This window comes from Salvelinus namaycush, chromosome 3, assembly GCF_016432855.1.
Source record: "Salvelinus namaycush isolate Seneca chromosome 3, SaNama_1.0, whole genome shotgun sequence".
Taxonomy (NCBI): domain Eukaryota; kingdom Metazoa; phylum Chordata; class Actinopteri; order Salmoniformes; family Salmonidae; genus Salvelinus; species Salvelinus namaycush.
The window spans coordinates 40,061,399-40,083,425 of record NC_052309.1 but is presented as its reverse complement, the minus strand read 5'-3'; the positions used below and the strand labels follow the sequence as shown (position 1 = coordinate 40,083,425).

General features: G+C 40.0%; 1 protein-coding gene across 1 annotated transcript in view; it reads right to left on the bottom strand.

Moving 5' to 3' along the window:
* The window catches only part of LOC120043873 (opioid-binding protein/cell adhesion molecule-like), a 265,357-nt gene extending 244,025 nt beyond the window's left edge, over positions 1 to 21,332 (bottom strand). Inside the window, exon 1 of the mRNA XM_038988477.1 lies at positions 21,175 to 21,332. Within this exon, the coding sequence (XP_038844405.1) occupies positions 21,175 to 21,332 (158 nt within the window). The remainder of the gene's footprint in view (positions 1 to 21,174) is intronic.
* Between the last annotated feature and the right edge of the window lie 695 nt (positions 21,333 to 22,027).

Below are 22,027 nucleotides of genomic sequence, written 5' to 3'. Positions count from 1 at the left end.
TTGATAATGCTATTTCACAGGCTGACAACTAAGATATCCTTATGATCTGTGGAGTCTCAGCTTTCAGCTCATATCAACATTCTTTATGACTGACAGTACCAGTCAAAAGTTTGGACACACTTACTCATTCCAGGATTTTTCTTTATTTTTACTATTTTCTACATTGTAGAATTATAGTGAAGATATCAAAACTATGAAATAACACATATGGAATCATGTAGTAACCAAAAATGTACTACACAAATCAACAAAATATTTAATATTTCAGATTCTTCAAAGTAGCCTTCACTATTTTGCCTTGATGACAGCTTTGCACACTGTTGGCCTTCTCTCAACCAGCTCCATCTGGAATGCTTTTCCAACATTCTTGAAGGAGTTCCCACATATGCTGGGATGGGATGAGGTTGGGTGATTGTGGAGGCCAGGTCATCTGATGCAGTGCTCCATCACTCTCCTTCTTGGTCAAATATCCCTTACACAGCCTGGAGGTGTGTTGGGTCATTGTCCTGTTGAAAAACAAATGATAGTCCCACTAAGCGCAAACCAGATGGGATGGCGTATCGCTGCAGAATGCTGTGGTAGCCATGCTGGTTAAGTGTCCCTTGAATTCTATATAAATCCAGACAGTGTCACCTGTAAAGCACCCCCACACTACCTCCTCCATGCTTCACGGTGGGAACCACACATGCGGAGATCATCCATTCACATACTCTGCATCTCACAAAAACACAAAGATTTCCAACGCTCTAATGTCCATTGCTCGAGTTTCTTGGCCCAAGCAAGTCTCTTCTTCTTATTGGGTCCTTTAATGGTGGTTTCTTTTCAGCAATTTGACCATGAAGGCCTGATTCACGCTGTCTCCTCTGAACAGTTGATGTTGAGATGTGTCTGTTACTGGAACTCTGTGAATCATTTATTTGGGTGCAATTTCTGAGGCTGGTAACTCTAATGAACTTATCCTCTGCAGCAGAGGTAACTCTGGGACTTCCTTTTCTGTGGCGGTCCTCATGAATGCCAGTTTCATGATAGCACTTGATGGTTTTTGCAATAGCACTTGAAGAAACTTTCAAAGTTCTTGACATTTTTCGGATTGATTGACCATGTCTTAAAGTAATGATGGACTGACATTTCTCTTTGCTTATTTGAGTTGTTCTTGCCATAATATGGACTTGGTCTTTTACCAAATAGGGCTATCTTCTGTATACCACGCCTACCTTGTCACAACACAACCGATTGGCGCATTAAGAAGGAAAGAAATTACACAAATGAAGGCATACCTGTTAATTGAAATGCCTTCCAGGTGACTAACTCATGAAGCTAGTTGAGAGAATGCAAAGAGTGTGCAAAGCTGTCATCAAGGCAAAGGGTGGCTACTTTGAAGAATAAAATATATTTTGATTTGTTTAACACTTTTCTGGTTCCATGTGTGTTATTTCATAGTTTTGATGTCTTCACTATTATTCTACAATGTATAAAATAATAAAAATTAAGAAAAACCCTTTAATGATGAGGTGTGTCCCAACTTTGACTGACAAACATATAAATGCAACATGCAACAATTTCAAAGATTTTACTAAGTTTTAGTTCATGTGTGACCCGTTTCAGGAAGCTAGGCGTATGTCGCACGTCACTACTTTATAGGAGGGGCCATGTATCATGCTTCTGTCTATAACGTGAGCTGCTCAGTATGTGTTGATAGTCAATTCTACAGCAGTGTTCTTGAAAGATATAACATTAGCGATCGAGAACTACAAAAGTTTTGCTACTTTTCTCAACAACATTGATGCCCTGAATTTAGCAGGCGCTATCGACAGATCGGTTGGAAAAAGTGATGGGCTCCTTTCTGCAAACGCCAGGGTCAGTGTGAACCAGAGTGACTTGACACAACGCTGGCCAAACAAGATGTAGCTACAAACAAAACTGAGTTAAATGGTTCAAGTCTGCCGTGGAGCGTTCATACATGTATACGGGTAAGAGTCTAGCTACATTTTCAGATTCTATAGATTTCTAATTTTGTCAGAAAGTCGTTTTCATTGCAAGGTACAGAGAACAGTTAACTAGCGAGCCAACGTTCGCTAGCTAACATTACGTATATGATCTTTGTAGTAATATTATTCGAATCAGAAATTAGCTAGCTAACATTTAACCTAGTTGGTTATTTTTAGCTACCTGCAGATTCATACTACAGCTATGACAATGTTTGTATTGATAGTAGTATGAGTTGAGATTATACCGGTTCATTGTTTAGCCAGCTAGCAACATGTCTAAACAGAAGACTCCACTTTGTCAGATGATTACATGACCCATCAAGTTAGCCAGGTGTGTCTGGGGAGGGATTACGGACATCTATTGTATTTCATGAACATGTGCACATGTCTAGACAATAGTGACCCATCCACTAAGCTAGATGTGGGTGGAGAGTGGTTATAGCATTTCTTTCACATGACCCATCAATTTAGACAAGTGTGTCGGGTCAGCGTCATCTAAAAATGATGTAATATTTATGACATATTTTGATCTGGACACTTTCTGTTTTTGATATTGCTACTATGCAAGTAACCATTTCACTGTTCAGTTTACACCTTCTGTATCCTGTGCATGTGACAAATAAACTTTGATTTGATATAGTGTGTGTTTACCAGAGATGGTAATGTTTTTTACATTACCGTCTCTGGTAAACACACGCACCTGCACCAAAGTCAGATCAGGATATAGGCCAAGGACTAGATAAAAGTGTATTTTACCTGGAGTTTTTCCTTATTGTAGGCTACTACTTTTACCACTTTTAGTCTTGAAATCTTTGGTTGTTTACTACACTACTCACTCTGTTTAGCACATGACCTCCCTTGTGAATCCTAAAAGAGATGGGTGGGGGTACGGCTAAAGAGGGTGTGAACGATACTGAATGGGTTTACATAAAGAAGAGCCCTCCAGTAGGTGTACCAAAGCATTCAAGGGTCATTTTCTCAAAACGGAGGTTTTGAAAAGCAGAATTACTTTCCCATTGTTCCTTAACTGTAGTGTGTGATATACAATTTTCTAGCTCTGTCTCTACTTTTGTCCAATGTAAAAAAATAAAAAAATAAAAAATGTTATATGAGACCGAATCGAGCCAGTCGGTCACAAATGAGGACACTCCAATAATGATGGGAGAACCAGACACTGTAACATATCTAGCATTCAAAGTCCTCCTGTATGTCCCATTTTGCATAAGTGATGGGTAAGATGGGTAATTCACATTTCACACAGGGGAATACTTGTCAGTTCTCTTATGTTTGATCGAGTATTTATTTCATCCAGTATCAATATGATTGCGTTCCTTGTTGTACCATATCACAATTTCTCTTTGCTAATAAAGCAGAGGTTCTCCGTGGATGACATGACACATTTAATTGAAGAATGTGTATGTGTTTAGCAACAAATGTGTCAACCTCATACTTTGCTATAAGATTCAATAGAGGAATATACGTTTGCGGTCATTTGCTTCACATATGAAACATTATCATAACATCTGGATTTGATTGATGCACGTGACAGCACAGAGTAAATGAGGATGTGTGAGACACAGTGTGCATCCAGATTCCGATCAGCACACCTTGCTATTGAAAGAAAAAAATCTCTCTGCTTTCTGACAGATAGCCAAATATACATAATGCTACATTTACTTGCTGGTTAGTAAAATGCACAGAATATAATCGAAAACAGAACTGGTAATTAGCAACAGAAATGTAATATGTACTTTTTCCCTCACCAAACACATACAATTACAACAATAATGCACAGGAACGGCTTAGAATATCAATAGATTGATTACCTCGGAGGGAGTTAATTGCAATCATAAATAATGATCCCATTGTCTTGACTGTCTGATTGTAATTACATCTAATTACATGTACTAATTGTTATCATTACACGGCATGATGGGGGACTGGATGAAATGTGCTTGTAATAATTTCTCTAAGTCAACACCCTCCCTTTCTGTCTGTGAGTGAACATAAGACCTAACTGTATAATGTAAAAAAAATAAAAAATAAAAGACCTAATATTGTTTTTCGTCCCTTTGGTCAATATGTTTAATTTCCGGTGGATATGTGTCAATGTCATATCACAATATTGCAGTTTGGGCCTTTGGTCAATATGTTTGCTGTGGATGTGTCAATGTCATGTGCAGGGTTTTGGAGTGTATTTTGATTGTTTCAGGAGAATTCATTCATGTAATGAAAAACAATTAAAGCGTTGTTTCAATGAGGTTATGGTAATTTCATGTATATGGTGTAGGAATATTCAAAGATATTCAGGTACGTATGGCAATATCTGATTGGTTCAAACTATCTATACATTGAAGCCTGAAACGGGATACTTTGTATTTGGCCATTGGTCCAATTTTACTGCAATGAATTCTAATTGGTGAACCACAGGCTATGTTTTGGTCAAAAACGAAATCCTTTCTCTTTGTTCAGAGGAAAAACAACAAGAACAGGAAAGAACGAACGTTGAAGATACACTTTCAAGCATAACAACTAAGATTTGTTCTCTTTGAATAAATATATTTTTCACCCCTTGATTTGCTTTGGGGTCTGTGTTGTTGAAGAATAACATCAACTGATAACAACAGTTCACACGGGCTACCAAGTGGCGCAGCGGTCTGCATCTCAGTGCTTGAGGCGTCATTACAGAAACCCTGGTTCAAATCCAGGCTGTATCACAACCGGCCGTGATTGGGAGTCCCATAGGGCGGTGCACAATTGGCCCAGTGTCATCTGGGTTTGGACGGTGAAAGCCGTTCATTGTAAATAAGCATTTGTTCTTAATTAACTGACTTGCCTAGTTAAATAAAGGTTACATTAAAAAATGTATATAATAATTATGTATTGCCCATTAGTTATGATGATTAAATAAATACTGTTGATTGAAAAGGCAAGTAAATATACTGTATGACTGACTAAGATGAAGATGCATTTTACTGGGTGAATCTAACAAATAAAACATGCTTTAGAGTTTTTACTACAAAGTCAAAAATACATGTTCCCACACATCAGGTTTGTTATAAAGAAATGACAGCTCTAGTCCCTACTGATGAGAATTGTTGGCCGTACTGGTCACACTGTCATCTTCTGTATTTCTAACTGCCATTTGAGAGTAGCAGTGCATGCATTCCCACACACATTTTAAATCGCCTTTATTTATTTACTCAATGTCAACTGTAACAAAGGAGCCATAGCAAGGAAAATGTCTGAATATCAAAAGTTTGTACGTCTTTTCTAACATGGCTGTCACGCTCTGACCTAAGATATCTATGTTTTCTTTATATTTTGGTTAGGTCAGGGTGTGACGAGGGTGGGTATGCTAGTTTTTGTATTGTCTAGGGCTTTTGTAGTTCTAGGGGTTTTGTAGGTCTAGGTATTTGTATGTCTATGGTGGCCTGATATGGTTCCCAATCAGAGGCAGCTGTTTATCGTTGTCTCTGATTGGGGATCATATTTAGGTAGCCATTTTCCCTTTTGTGTTCGTGGGTTCTTGTTCTATGTTTAGTTGCCTGTCTGCACTATTCATATTAGCTTCACGGTTTGTTTTGTTAGTTTGTTCAGTGTTCATTCTTTTAATACATATAGAATGTACGCATACAACGCTGCGCCTTGGTCCGATTCGTATGACGAACGTGACAATGGCAGACAAAGAGTAAGAATAATGGACATCTCTCGTCAATGTCAAATTATGATTAACTATGTCATCAAGAACTATGAGATCAACAGCACTAATGGAATGAATCGATAAGGTATTATGTTTTGTGAAGTGTAGAGAATCTAATGACTGCAACAAGTTGAAAGACAAGATAATGATTCTGCAAAAGTATGTATGGTGAGGTATCTGCGATACTTACAAATATTGTTACAGGTCTCCCGAGTGGCACAGCAGTCTAAGGCACTGCATCGCTAAGGCACAGACCCGGGTTTGATCCCAGGCTGTGTCACAGCCGGTCGTGACCAGGAGATCCATGAGGCGCCGCACAATTGGCCCACCATTGTCCGGGTTAGGCCGGCTGGGATTTCCTTGTCTCATCACGCTCTAACAACTCCATGTGGCGTGCCGGGCGCCTGCAAGCTGACTTTGGTTGCTAGCTGGACAATGTTTCTTCTGACACATTGGTGCAGGTGGCTTCCGGGTTTAGCGAGCAGTGTGTCTAGAAGCAGTGCGGCTTAGCAGTTTTGGAGGACACATGGCTCTCGACCTTCGCCTCTTCCGAATCCGTAGGGCAGTTGCAGCGATGGGACAAGACTGTAACTACCAATTGGATATGATGAAAAAGGGGTAACTTAAAAATATATATATATTTTACAAAACAGTGGTGCAGTTGACAATATTGGTCAAATATATTATTGTAATTTATTCAATCCTATGTTGACACTAAGTGCAAATAAAAATGTTAATATAGTTTAACATTAGTGTTGCTATTCAATCAAAACCTGTATTTAGATTTCCATGATATTACAAATAATTGTACACAGCGAGAATGTATCAGTTGAAAGCAGATTTCTTTTACTTATCCCAAAAATCAACATTCTGTTCTGATCAAATAAATGTCTGTTTGTGTGTATTGATTAATACAGGTAGTCCAGTTTGCCATTTTATAGCTATTTAGCAGGCTTGGCGGTAGAAGCTGTTTAGGGTCCTGTTTGTTCCGGACTTCATGCACTGACACTGCTTGCCGTGTGGTAGCAGAGAGAACAGTCTATGGCTTGAGTGGCTGGAAGCTGTAGCACCTTGCAGTTGGGTGCATTGCAGTACCAAGCGATGATGATGCCAGCCAGTCCAGATGCTCTCAATGGTGCACCTGTATAACTTTTTGAGGATCTGAGGGCCCATGACAAATCTTTTCAGCCTCATGAGGGTGAAGGGGTGATGTCATGCCCTCTTCACAACTGTGGGTGTATGTGGAACATGTTAATTCCTTAGTGATGTGGACACCGAGGAACTTGAAGCTCACGACCCGGTCGACTATAGCCCCATCTACTGTATGTGGATGGGGGCGTGCTCACCCCTTCGTTTCCTGTAGTTCACGATCAGCCCCCTTGTCTTGCTGACGTTGAGCGAGAGGTTGTTGTACTGGCAGTCTCTGACCTCCCTATAGGTTGCCTCATTGTCATCGGTGATCAGTCCTACCATTGTTGTGTCGTCAGCACACTTGATGATGATGTTGGAGTCGAGATTGGCCACGCAATCGTGGGTGAATAGGGAGTACAGGAGGGGACTATCCACACACCACTGAGAGACCCCCATGTTGATGGTAAGCATGACAGATGTGTTGTTGCTGACCATCACAGCCTAGGGGCATTCCGTCAGGAAGTCCAGGATCCAGATGCAGAGGGAGGTGTTCAGTCCCAGGTTCCTGAGCTTGTTGATGTGCTTAGAGGTGACTATGGAGTTGAATACTGAGTTGTAGTCAATGATCAGCATTCTTACATACAGTTGAAGTCGGAAATTTACATATACTTAGGTTGTAAAACTCGTTTTTCAACCACTCCACAAATTTCTTGTTAACAAACTATAGTTTTGGCAAGTCGGTTCGGACATCTACTTTGTGCATGACACAAATAATTTTCCCAACAATTGTTTACAGACAGATTATTTCACTTGTAATTCACTGTATCACAATTCCAGTGGGTCAGAAGTTTACATACACTAAGTTGACTGAGCCTTTAAACAGCTTGAAAATTATGTCATGGCTTTAGAAGCTTCTGATAGGCTAATTGACATAATTTGAGTCAATTGGAGGTGTACCTGTGGATGTATTTCAAGGCCTACCTTCGAACTCAATGCCTCTTTGCCTGACATCATGGGAAAATCTAAATAAATCAGCCAAGACTTCAGAAAAAATATTGTAGACCTCCACAAGTCTGGTTCATTCTTGGGAGCAGTTTCCAAATGCTTGAAGGTACCACGTTCATCTGTACAAACAATAGTACGCAAGTATAAACACCATGGGACCACACAGCCGTCATACCGCTCAGGAAGGAGACGTGTTCTGTCTCCTAGAGATGAACGTACTTTGGTGCGAAAAGTGCAAATCAATCCAGAACAACAGCAAAGGACCTTGTGAAGAGGCTGGAGGAAACAGGTACAAAAGTATTTTTACAGTTTTGAAATTAACCTATATCACTATAAAAAAAATCAGGCAATAGCCAGTATTGTGCACAAAATTGTGTTTTTGTAACACTGACACTGCACATATAACAACCTGTATACAATTTGCAGACAATCTTGTTTAAAACTTCTTCTCAATAGGGCTGCTGTTTGCACTTTGTAATAATTTCGTTCCCAAATTAAACTGCCTCGTACTCAATTCTTGCTCGTACAATATGCATATTATTATTACTATTGGATAGAAAACACTCTCTAGTTTCTAAAACCGTTTGAATTATATCTGTGAGTAAAACAGAACTGGACTTAGAGCAATTTTCCTATGAGGATGTGAGAATGCTGAAATCTGCTTGCTGTTCTGAGATCTGTTTATAAATCTGCCTGTCTTCTATTGGTTGAGATGCACTGCATACGTCTTCCCCTGGGTGTCAGCGAATAGTGAGAATTGAAATGGCGTTGCTAGGCAGAACTGAGAGGTTATAAATGGCCTGGGAACGTAGGGTCCGGCCTTTGTTCACTTCGCTCTGACGCAGGAAGGACCTCTGGCTGTGGCTCTAGAACGCTCCGGTTATAGGCCTTAGATATATCCGGCCCTGTTTTTATTCGTTATAGGTGTTAAAGACAACATAATGTTGTTATATTAAACCGAGTTATATCAGTTTATATCGGTATATTGCGATTTTCGGATATTTATTTGTCCTGCGTTTTAGTGAGTCGGACACGTCTTTGCCACATGGCTAATGTTTACTGCTAATTCGAACGTTGAAGAGGACAATCTACAACCAAGCAACGATTCTTTTGGACAAAGGACACCTTGCCCAAGATTCTGATGGGAGTTCATCAAAAAGTAAGAAGTATTTATGATGTTAATTCGTTGTTCTGTTGAAAAATGTAGAACAGATATTCTGCCAATAATCTAGGTGCGGTCTCGCTTTAACGCACGCTGTATGTTGTAGTAACGTTAATTTTAAAAATCTAACACAGCGATTGCATTAACCTGTTTGGCGTGCAAGCCCGACGTCGGTACACTTATGACAACAGCCAGCTCAAAGTGCAGGGCGCGAAATTCAAAAGATATTTTTTTTTAAATATTTAACTTTCACACATTAACAAGTCCAATACAGCATATGAAAGGTACACATCTTGTGAATCAAGCCAACATGTCCGATTTTTAAAATGTTTTACAGGGAAGACAAAATATGTAAATCTATTAGCTAACCACGTTAGCAAAAGACACCACTTTTCTTACTCCATCAGTTTTTTACTCCATCAGTAGCTATCACAAATTCGACCAAATAAAGATATAAATAGCCACTAACCAAGAAACAACTTCATCAGATGACAGTCTGATAACATATTTATTGTATAGCATATGTTTTGTTAGAAAAATGTGCATATTTCAGGTATAAATCATAGTTTACATTGCAGCTACAGTCAGAAATTGCACCGAAAGCAGCCATAATATTTACAGACACCAACGTCAAATACCTAATTACTCATCATAAAACATTTCTGAAAAATACATAGTGTACAGCAATTGAAAGACAGGCATCTTGTGATTCCAGACAATATTTCCGATTTATCAAGTGTTTTACAGCGAAAACACAATATAGCGTTATATTAGCGTAGCCACAATAGCCAAAAACACAAGCAATTTCCCAGTAGCAAAAGTAAGCGATCGTAACAAACAGGCAAAAGATATATAATTTTTGACTAACCTTGATTTTCTTCCTCAGATGACAGTCCTATAACATCAGGTTATACATACACTTATGTTTTGTTCAAAAATGTGCATATTTAGAGCTGAAATCAGTGGTTACCCATTATGCTAACGTAGCTACTATTTCCCACAACGTTCGGATATTTTACTGACACTTTTTCTGACACACATATTCTGACCAAATAGCTATTCATAAACATAACTAAAAAATACATGTTGTATAGGAAATTATAGATCCATTAGTTATTAATGAAATCACAGTGTTAGAATTCTAAAAATAACTTCATTACGTTATGCAGCTTCGGTATAGCTTAGAGTAGCCAAAACGTTGGCCGCCCACGACTAGTACACAGTTCGACAGATATATGAAATAGCATCATAAAATGTTTTTTACTTTTGCTGATCTTTCATCAGAATGTTGGACAAGGTGTCCTTTGTACAGAACAGTCGGTGTTTGGATTTAGAACCTTCATTTTCCCTCTCGATTTAGGAAGCGCACTTGCCAAGTGGCACGGATCTCTCCAACGTAAACAAAGTCAGAGAACGGAACACGGCAAAACTCCCGAAAAAATTTCAATAATCTGATTAAACTATATTGAAAAAACATACTTTACGATGATATGGTCACATGTATCAAATAAAATCTAAGACGGAGATGTTAGTCGTCCATAACGAGAGCAAAACAGAAGGCAAATCCATGTCCTCTTTCGCGCGCTCCAGAAACAGGAAGTGGACGGTCACGTCAAACAAAGAGCTTTAATTCCACCTCAGACCAAGATAAACACGACATTTTTTCTCTCACCGCCTCTTGACAACCAGGGGAAGGTGTATGAAGTGTATGTAGACTCTTACGTATCATGCCCATGTATAGGCATGAAGTTGAACAGAGCATCGATTTCTGACATTCCACTTCCTGGTCAGGAAGTGTGCTGCAGAATGACTTCTGTTTCACTCAGAGAAATAATTCAAACGGTTTTAGAAACTAGAGAGTGTTTTCTATCCAATAGTAATAATAATATGCATATTGTACGAGCAAGAATTGAGTACGAGGCCGTTTGAAATGGGCACAATTTAACTGGCTACTCAATACTGCCCCTTGCAGCCATAAGAAGTTAAGAACTAATGTATCTTTCATTTGCTGTCCAACCTGTATTTTTTAGTCAAGTTTATGATTAGTTATCGATTAGATTAGGTGCCTCTCCCAAGATTTCTCCCGACATATTGTTGGCAGCCTGGCTACTTTTCTCATTGTATAACCACGATTTGTGCCGCTAAATATGCACATTTTCGAACAAACTCTATATGTATTGTGTAATATGATGTTATAGGACTGTCATCTGATGAAGTTTTGAGAAGGTTAGTCAAAAATGTAATATCTTTTGCTGGTTTATTCGCTATCGCTAACGTGCATGAATCAATGCTGCTGTGTGGTTGGCTATTGTAGTAAGCTAATATAATGCTATATTGTGTTTTCGCTGTAAAACACTTAAAAAATCTGAAATATTGGCTGGATTCACAAGATCTTTGTCTTTCATTTGCTGTACGCTGTGTATTTTTCAGAAATGTTTTATGATGAGTATTTAGGTAATACACGATGGTCTCTGTAGTTATTCTAGTTGCTTTGGTGAGAGTTGTGATGGTGGCTGCAATGGTAAACTATGATTTATACCTGAAATATGCACATTTTTCTAACATAACATATGCTATACAATAAATATGTTATCAGACTGTCATCTGATGAAGTTGTTTCTTGGTTAGTGGCTATTTATTTCTTTATTTGGTCGAAATTGTGATAGCTACCTATGCAGGAAAAAAATGGTGGACAAAAAAAGTTGTGTCTTTTGCTATCGTGGTTAGCTAATAGATTTACATATTGTGTCTTCCCTGTAAAACATTTTAAAAATCAGAAATGATGGCTGGATTCACAAGATGTGTATCTTTCATCTGGTGTCTTGGACTTGTGATTTAATGATATTTAGATGCTAGTATTTACTTGTGACGCTATGCTAGGCTATGCTAGTCAGTTTTTTTACTGATGGGGGTGCTCCCGGATTCGGGATTGTGTGGAAGTAGAGGTTAACCACAATAGGCCTTTGTTCGACCAATAACATTTGTCTTGGTGGGAACAAAAGGTTAATAAAAGTCAGACAAAGAAAAGTTGGTCAGAAAATACCTAAAACAGTGCACTGAGGGAACTAGGAGGAGAGTTCAGGTGGTGGAGAGAGAGAACATTTGCCAGGGAAGAGTGATGACACGAAGGAGGTTTTGCCACTGATGAGAATTAATTAACGATGTTGAAAAGGTGCAACTAAACATGCAGTAGGAAGGGGAGGGGAGCACAGGACATAATACATTTAGATGCAGGCTGGCATCAGAAGAGGAGGAGCGGCTAGGATTACACTGCAGTGCCAAGGTGGCCGGATATAAAACATTTATGACAATCAATCTCTGTGATTTACGACAACACAGAAAAGATGAAACCTAACTTGTGTTAGATGGATGTCACGGTCGGTGTGAACAGAAGACTGATGTGTGCTCAGATGACTTTCAGAGACGAAAAACACAAAAAAGGCACTCGTGGATAATATCTAATAACTGCAGGTACAGTATCTCCCTGTAAAATGTATTTACCTTCCTTTGAACCAAAAATGTTGAAGGTTGGTTGTTTCATTGATGCAAAACCACTCAAAAATGCAACGGATGATGAAGTTAAGATGTCACCATTTCTATGAACTTGGGTGATGCTGAGGCACCAGTAGTGCACCACCAGTTCTGCGTACACTCTTAGAAAAAACTGGTGCTATCCAGAACCTAAAAGGGATTTTCGGCTGTCCCCATAGGATAACCCTTTGAAGAATCCTTTTTGGTTCCAGGTAGAACCCTTTTGAGTTCCATATAAAACCCTTTCCAGAGAAGGTTCTACATGGAACCCAAAAGGGCTCTACCTAGATCTGAAAAGGGTTCTACCTGGAACCAAAAAGGGCTCTCCTGTGGGGACAGCCCGACGAACCCATTTGGAACTCTTTTTTTCTAAGAGTGTACCTTACAAACTGCTGTGTACCATTGTCTCCAACATATTTAAATGGGATGCAACTTTGGGTCTTACTGTTTCACTATAATTTCAATATTTTGGTCCAGATAATGTCAAATAGAAGAATAAGAGCCAAATATAGTTATATTGTCAATCATCTTCAATGTAGAATTTAGCATGACGATTGTGACGTAATTTTGCCAAACAACAGTTATGGGTGAGATCAAATGTTGACTCAAGCTCTGTATCGTATCCTTCAATGTATCTCCATTCAATGTTCCTACCATATTTTCACATTTTTGTTTATTATGGTGCAAATGTTATCTTTTCAAACCCGTTTTGATTGCTGATTTCTTGGCAACCAATATCAAAATCAAGCCCCTAGAGCCCAGCAGCTCAAGCTAATGATACCCCCTGGTGCTTAAATGAGGGTATGTGGGGCCTCTGCATGTTCAACACTTCATTTATGTTATTACTCTGAGTAATTTGGCTTCATAACAATAACTCATATCCAGCTAAGCTAATAATGGAAACCAGAGCCCAAGGACCATCTGCTTGTTCCTTGGATCCAGCTGTCAATTCTCATTGATAGATTATTATCAAAATATCAATTTTCTATTTTGTGCTCTGACATCCACAACACACAAACAGAGTTTGAGGGAATTCAGTGAGATGTGTTATTCCACGAATAGAGTGCCATTTGAGTAGTGTTATTGTCACTCTAGTGTAATTTGGTTCAAAATAACGATTCATTTCACCTAATGAGCACATGTTAAACTTCATAAAAAACATGTTTTCCCACATAAAGAGATTAACTTCTTATGGCTGGGGGCAGTATTGAGTAGCTTGGATGAATAAGGTGCCCAGAGGTGCCCAGAGTAAACTGCCTGCTACTCAGTCCCAGAAGCTAAGATATGCATATTATTAGTATATGTGGATAGAAAACACTCTGAAGTTTCTAAAACTGTTTGAATGATGTCTGTGAGTATAACAGAACTCATATGGCAGGCAAAAACCTAAGAAATCCAACCAGGAAGTTGGAAATCTGAGGTTGGTCGTTTTTCAACTCATTCCCTATTGAAGATACAGTGGGATATTGGTCATGTTGCACTTCCTAAGGCTACCACTAGATGTCAACAGTCTTTAGAAACTTGTTTGATGCTTCTACTGTGAAGTGGGGGCTCATATGGGCTGTTTGAGCCAGGTGTCTGGCAGAGTGCCATGAGCTCATGACGCTCGTTCACGTGAGAGCGAGCTCTGTTCCATTGCATTTCTACAGACAAAGGAATTCTCCGGTTGGAACATTATTGAAGATTTATGTTAAAAACATCCTAAAGATTGATTCTATACTTCGTTTGACATGTTTCTACGAACTGTAATATGACTTTTCGTTTTAACTTTTGCCTGGACCTGCCCGCGTGTCGTGAGTTTAGATTGTGTACATAACGCGCGAACCAAAAGGAGTTATTTGGACATAAATTATGGACTTTATGGAACAAATCAAACATTTATTGTGGAACTGGGATTCCTGGGAGTGCATTCTGATGAAGATCATCAAAGGTAAGTGAATATTTATAATGCTATTTCTGACATCTGTTGACTCCACAACATGGCGGATATCTTTATGGTTGTTTTGGGCTCTGAGCGCCGTACTCAGATGATAGCATGGTGTGCTTTTTCCGTAAAGTTTTTTTGAAATCTGACACAGCGGTTGCATTAAGGAGAAGTTTATCTATAATTCCATGCATAACAATTGTATCTTTTATCAATGTTTCTTATGAGTATTTCTGTAAATTGATGTGGCTCTCTGTAAAATCACTGGATGTTTTGGAGGCAAAACATTACTGAACGTAACGCGCCAATGTAAACTGAGATTTTTGGATATAAATATGAACTTTACCGAACAAAACATACATGTATTGTGTAACATGAAGTCCTATGAGTGTCATCTGATGAAGATCATCAAAGGTTAGTGATTAATTTTATCTCTATTTATGCTTTTTGTGACTCCTCTCTTTGGCTGGAAAAATGGCTGTGTTTGTCTATGAATAGGTGCTGACCTAACATAAGGATATGTTGTGCTTTCGTCGTAAAGCCTTTTTGAAATCGGACACTGTGTTGGGATTAACAACAAGTTTATCTTTAAAATGGTGTAAAATACTTGTATTTCTGAGGAATTTTAATTATGAGATTTTGTTGTTTTGAATTTGGCGCCCTGCACTTTCACTGGCTGTTGTCATATCGATCCCATTAACAGGATCCCAGCCCTAAGAAGTTAACCTGTTTGGGCTAGGGGGCAGCATTTTCATGTTCGGATGAAAAGCATGCCCAGAGTAAACTGCCTGCTACTCAGGCCCAGATGCTAATATATGCATATTATTAGTAGTATTGGATAGAAAACACTCTGAAGTTTCTAAAACTTTTTGAATGATGTCTGTGAGTATAGCAGAACTCATATGGCAGCCAAAAACCTGAGAAAAATCCAACCAGGAAGTGGGAAATCTGAGGTTTGTAGTTTTTCAACTCATTGCCTATCGAATATGCAGTGTCTGTGTGGTCATATTGCCCTTCCTAAGGCTTCCACTAGATGTCAACAGTCTTTAGAACCTTGTTTGAGACTTCTACTGTGTAGTGGGGGTTAATGAGAGCTGATTGAGTAACAGGTCTGCCAGAGTGGCATGAGTTGATCACGCGCGCTTACGTGAGAGCGACCTGCGTTCCATTGCAATTCTACAGACAAAGGAATTCTACGGTTGGAGCATTATTGAAGATTTATGTTAAAAACATCCTAAAGATTGATTCTATACATCGTTTGACGTGTTTCTACGGACTGTAACGCAACTTTTTGACTTTTCGTCTGGACCTAGTGATCGCGCATCATGAATTTGGATTTGTGAACTCCAGCCATGAACAACAAGGAGGTATTTGGACATAAATGATGGACTTTATCGAACTAAACAAACATTTATTGTGGAACTGGGATTCCTGGGAGTGCATACTGATGAAGATCATCAAAGGTAAGTAAATATTTATAATGCTATTTCTGACTTCTGTTGACTCTGCAACATGGTGGGTATTTGTTTGGCTTGTTTTGGTCTCTGAGCGCCGTACTCAGATTATTGCATGGTTTGCTTTTTCCGTAAAGCTTTTTTTGAAATCTGACAAAGCGGTTGCATTAAAGAGAAGTATATCTATAATTCTGTGCATAATACTTGTAACTTTTATCAAAGTTTATTATGAGTATTTCTGTAAATCGATGTGGCTCTGTGCAAATTCACGGGATGTTTTGGAGGCAAAGCCAAATGTAAACTGAGGTTTTTGGATATAAATATGAACTTGATCGAAGAAAACATACATGTATTGTGTAACATGTTGTCCCGGGAGTGTCATCTGATGAAGAATATCAAAGGTTAGTGATTCATTTTATCTTTATTTCTGCTTTTTGTGACTCCTATCTTTGGCTGGAAAATGGCTATATGCTTTCTGTGACTAGGTGCTGACCTAACATAATGATATGTTGTGCTTTCGCCGAAAATACTTTTTGAAATCGGACACTGTGGTTGGATTAATGCCTGAAGGTACCACGTTAATCTGTACAAACAATAGTACGCAAGTATAAACACCATGGGACTACACAGCCGTCTTACCGCTCAGGAAGGAGACACATTCTGTCTCCTAGAGATGAACGTACTTTGGTGCGAAAAGTGCAAATCAATCCCAGAACAACAGCAAAGGACCTTGTGAAGATGCTGGAGGAAACGGGTACAAAAGTATCTGTATTCACAGTAAAAACGAGTCCTACATCGACATAACCTGAAAGTCCACTCAGCAAGGAAGAAGCCACTGCTCCAAAACCGCCATAAAAAAGCCAGACTATGGTTTGCAACTGCACATGGGGACAAATATCATACTTTTTGGAGAAATGTCCTCTGGTCTGATGAGACAAAAATAGAACTGTTTGGCCATAATGACCATCATTATGTTTGGAGGAGAAAAGGGGAAGCTTGCAAGCCGAAGAACACCATCCCAACCGTGAAGCACGGGGGTGGCAGCATCATGTTGTGGGGGTGCTTTGCTGCAGGAGGGACTGGTGCACTTCACAAAATAGATGGAATCATGAGGTAGGAAAATGATGTGGATATATTGAAGCAACATCTCAAGACCTCAGTCAGGAAGTTAAAGCTTGGTTGCAAATGGGTCTTCCTAATGGACAATGACCCCAAGCATACTTCCAAAGTTGTGGCAAAATGGCTTAGTCAAGGTATTGGAGTGGCCATCACAAAGCCCTGACCTCAATCCTATAGAACATTTGTGGGCAGAACTGAAAAAGCATGTAGGCCTACAAGCAAGGAGGCCTACAAACCTGACTCAGTTACACCAGCTCTGTCAGGAGGAATGGCCAAAATTCACCCAACTTATTGTGGGAAGCTTATAGAAGGCTACCTGAAACGTTTGACCCAAGGTAAACAATTTAAATACAATGTTACCAAATACTAATTGAGTGTATCTAAACGTCTGTCTATTCTGAGACTCTTGATAGATACAGCCCCTGGTCTCCCATCCACAGATTGACCAGGCCCAACCCCAGATAGCTTCAGTCGAAATGTGCAGCATATTCAAGGTGAGCAGAAATACTGTTATCATCATCTCCATACTTTGGAGAAATTAGGTTCAGTGACATTCACTTTTGTTTTTAGCCATAGCGTATAAAATATGAGGGTTACTGATGCAGTCCAGTTAACTATGACATCTCAAAGCACTGCTTATTCTGCAACCGCTTGCCCCCACCAGCTTCCTAATGATATTTTCAGACTGATCACTAGAAATAGATGGGTGATTTGGGACGTTTGAAAAGGTCCCCAGAACGTCGATATATGCCTCACGAAAAAGTATTGCCCAGCACTGGGAGCAAACTCGTGATGCTCAGAGCCGGAGCTTGCTGCTTAGACCACATGCTAGAGTTCACAACGCTCTAGCAAGCCGTAATAATACTTGAAGATAGTTGATAGTGATAGCACGTCATTTTGAATTACTTTGTTTTAAGCCTTCCCCAAACCATAGCCCGAACCATAACCTCTCAGACTAAAAACTTAAACTTAACCCTTTGAGTTGTTTCTGTTTTAACCCATTACAGTCTAAGCCGGGGGGGATCATTTTGCTATTTGATTTGGAATTTTAAGACCCCTTAGGTATCAAAAAAATTTATTTGAAAAAGAATTGATGAAAAATTGTATTTAGCCTTACTGCTATTAGCCCATAAAAACACATTGAATAAAATAGGTTTGTTCTTAAGTGTCTGTCCTATATCTGAGAGATATATGAAAGATAAGGAAACATTTGTTCTTTTTTATACATGTATTTAACCCCTTATTTTTGTCACTAAACAGACTCCATAAGTACTTCCATTAATTTTCTCAACTGGTACCGGGGGACCTTCAGACGAGTCTTGTGAGGCCTGTGGGCATCCTAGAGCACATGTACGTGTTCATGAGAGTCTCCCCCTTCTACCGAGGGGTCATATTAGTGTGTAGCCCAAACTGTTTGGATGCTACAGACAGAAGTTGGCAGATCGGCTGTACCAACTTCAGATGAGTCGCAAGACGCTTGAGGGGGTAGTAGAGAAAAACGTAGGCCAAACCGCAACGCTACAGCTGATTTTGTGAGAAGGCCGATTTTCGGGATGTCTCATGGTCTGACGAACACTGCAGCTCTGTCACCTTTCACCACAGATGCGGAAGTGTGACATCGGCGGATGTGGTGGATTGAGACGCTTCCAATGCAAAAAGATATCTCTAGCTTAAACTGACGGGGGCGTGGATATCGACTCTAGAGGGTTAACCCTGTAACCACGCAGAATTAACCCTGTAACGCAGAATGAATACGTCAAAACATTTCGAAGGGAAATCATAAGATCATGTTGGTTATTTTATAGTACCTCAATAATGTGCCTGTCAACAGCCCAATAGTACAGCAGAAGCAAACTGAAAAAGGTTTGAAATGTTTTGATGCAAAAATGGAAGACAACCTAATGCTTTTATTTTTTACCCCTTTGTATCCCCAATTTTGTGATATCCAATTGGTTAGGTAGTCTTGTCCCATCGCTGCAACTCCTGTACGGACTCGGGAGAGGTAAGGTCGACAGCCATGCATTCTCAGAAATACAACCCTGCCAAGCCACACTGCTTCTTGACACACTGCTCGCTTAACCCGGAAGCCAACCGTACCAATGTGTCGGAGGAAACACTGTACAACTGGTGACCGTGCCAGTGTGCATGTGCCCGGCCTGCCACAGGAGTCGCTAGAGCACGATGGGACAAGGACATCCTGGCTTGCAAAACCTTCCCCTAATCCAGAAAACGCTGGGCCAATTGTCCGTCGCCTCATGGGTCTACCGGTCGTGGCCGGCTGAGACACAGCCCGTGATCTGTAGTGACGCCTGGACCTGGATCTGTAGTGACGCCTCAAGCACTGCAGTGCCTAAGAACGCTGCGCCACTCAGGAGGCCCAACCTAATGTTGTTTGGCAGAAACATGGGATTCATTCTTAGCATTTTGACAGGTTATGCTCCCTAATTGCATATTCTTGGGAGAAACAAATTCTAGCCACAGTCCAAATGTAAATACTGTAGATTCAGATTAAATGTGATGGCTTGTATGTCATTACTCCAAATAGCAGACACTGTAAATTAGCAGACTGCTGTAAATCAGAATTTACTTGCATACAGAAATGTGTAGATAGAATCTTAATACCATCTAAATGTTTATGATTTAAATCAAATCTAATTTTATTTGTCACATGCGCCGAATACAACAGGCTTCACCGTGACATGCTTACTTACAAGCCCTTAACCAACAATGCAGTTCAAGAAATAGTAAATAAAAATCTTGTCAATCAAAAAGTAGTACAATAAATGCACATATCAATAACGAGGCTATATACAGGGGGTACCGCTACCGAGACAATGTGCGGGGGTACAGGTTAGTCGAGGTCATTTGTAAAGAGACTATGCATAGATAATAAACAGCGAGTAGCAGCAGTGTAAAAACAAAAACAAAAAAAATACCCTCTGTAGTGCCTTACGGTCAGATGCCGAGCAGTTGCTATGCCAGGCAGTGATGCAACCGGTCAGGAAGCTCTCGATGGTGCAGCTGTATAACTTTTTGAGGATCTGGGGACCCATGCCAAATCTTTTCAGTCTCCTAAGGGGGAAAAGGTGTTGTCGTGCCCTCTTCACAACTGTCTTGGTGTGTTTGGACCAAGGAACTTGAAACTCTCGACCCACTCCACTTCAGTCCCGTGAATGTTAATGGGAGCCTGTTCGGCCCTCCTTTTAGTGATTAGCATTCCAGCATCCATAATAAGATGTGAAAAATCCATTATGCCTTTAACAGCAGACTACATACATACAGCTTTGTTTAATGGTCAAAATAAAGTTCTCTCAAGGATGGCTCTCCAAGACTCTATTATGTGTCAGGAGAGGCCACCCCACGCAACTTTCTCTTTCCAGAATGGCTCTTACTTTGCATGGTGCCAGGTTCTTGGCAAACCCAGCTGGGATGTGACATGAGATCCACTTTTCCTTCAGTCACCCCAGGCATGAATACACAGTTTGATAGCACTGCTCCTCTCAATTAAGTCTTACATGACTTGGGAGATTCAGATAGAATTTGATCACATTGTTTTCCCTCTCTAATTTTAGTGATTTAGCAGACACTCTTAACTAGAGTGACTCTCCCTCTCTATCTCTGAGTGTATACATTTTCATACTGGCCCCCCATGGGAGTTGAACCCACTATGCTCTACCAACTGCGCCACTTGGGTCTGGGTCTCTCTCTCTCTCTCTCTCTCTCTCTCTCTCTCTCATTCCATCCTGAATAATCCAAATGTTTGCCCTATTCAATATACAATATAACATTGCATTAAGATCATCTGACGACCCCATCCCACCCCTCCCTACCCCCACATAGATAAGAGTATCCCAGCAGCCCACAGCATCCTTAAAAATACATTAACCGAATCAATAACATGGAAGGACAATTATACAAGAGGCGGGTCTGCGTTAAGCATGCTATAGTTATTGCTTGAGATGAACATATGAGGTAGTTATTTTTAAATTGATTATCTCTTACAAATAATAACACTATCACATACCTAAACATCACGCTTGCAACGTGGATATAAAGACGACTTCGTAATGAATTCCAAAACACTTTGACTAACTATAGACCACCACGCAATATGGCACGATTCAACAAGCCAATAAGGTAAAAATTAAATGACTTACTTCAAGACGGCGCTGTCCCCTTGTCTGACAGTGATGTTGTCCTTTGAAAAAGAATCCCCGCTCCTCGCTGGCACTCCTGCAGGTACAAGGAATAGCAGTCTTAGACCGATGACAACAAGGCATTTCCAAGGCGCCACAAAATAACCATAAATGCCCATTTTCCGTCACTGCTCAACTTCCACGGAAACTTGAATGTCAAATATTCCTTGCTCGGTGCAAAGTAGGTATGGCCACAGCAATTCGACTCCACTCAAGATGCTGTTGTGGTGGTCGACCTCTATTTCTTTGCCTCAAATAGAAGGTGAGAATGTGGCGTGTTATCGTTCAATATAATAAAGTAGGCAATATCTGCGGCTCCGGTACTCTTGGATATCTCCAAGAAATGTCCAGCAGCTACAACAGGCGATGTGTTTTTTCGGAAAGCTGATGTAGGCTAGACTGTTTCCCCTGCTCTGTGTATGTTATTTGTATTCGCCAAGAGATGGATGATCGCGCAAAGATGCATCAGCAAAGTCTCCACTTGGGTAGTTCTCCCGATAGCCTACAGCACAACACTGCAGTGACTCCTGAAACAAGTATGCTCTGAAATCAGTTGTGTATTCTTATTTGTCAAGTAGACTACATAAACTAAATCCACCAGACAGCGAGCTCCGCGGAATCAAGTGAAATCACTCCTTCATAATGAGTGTGTGCCTTGCGCAGGCTAGTCAGTGCTCTCTGGCGCGCAGGTTATACAACTGTGAACCATCTGCGCAGCATCCCTACTCCCGCTATTTTTACTACCCCAGTGGATGATCAAGCAAGCGATTTGTATTGATACATCTATAGGCTGTGTATATAATTCTATATATCC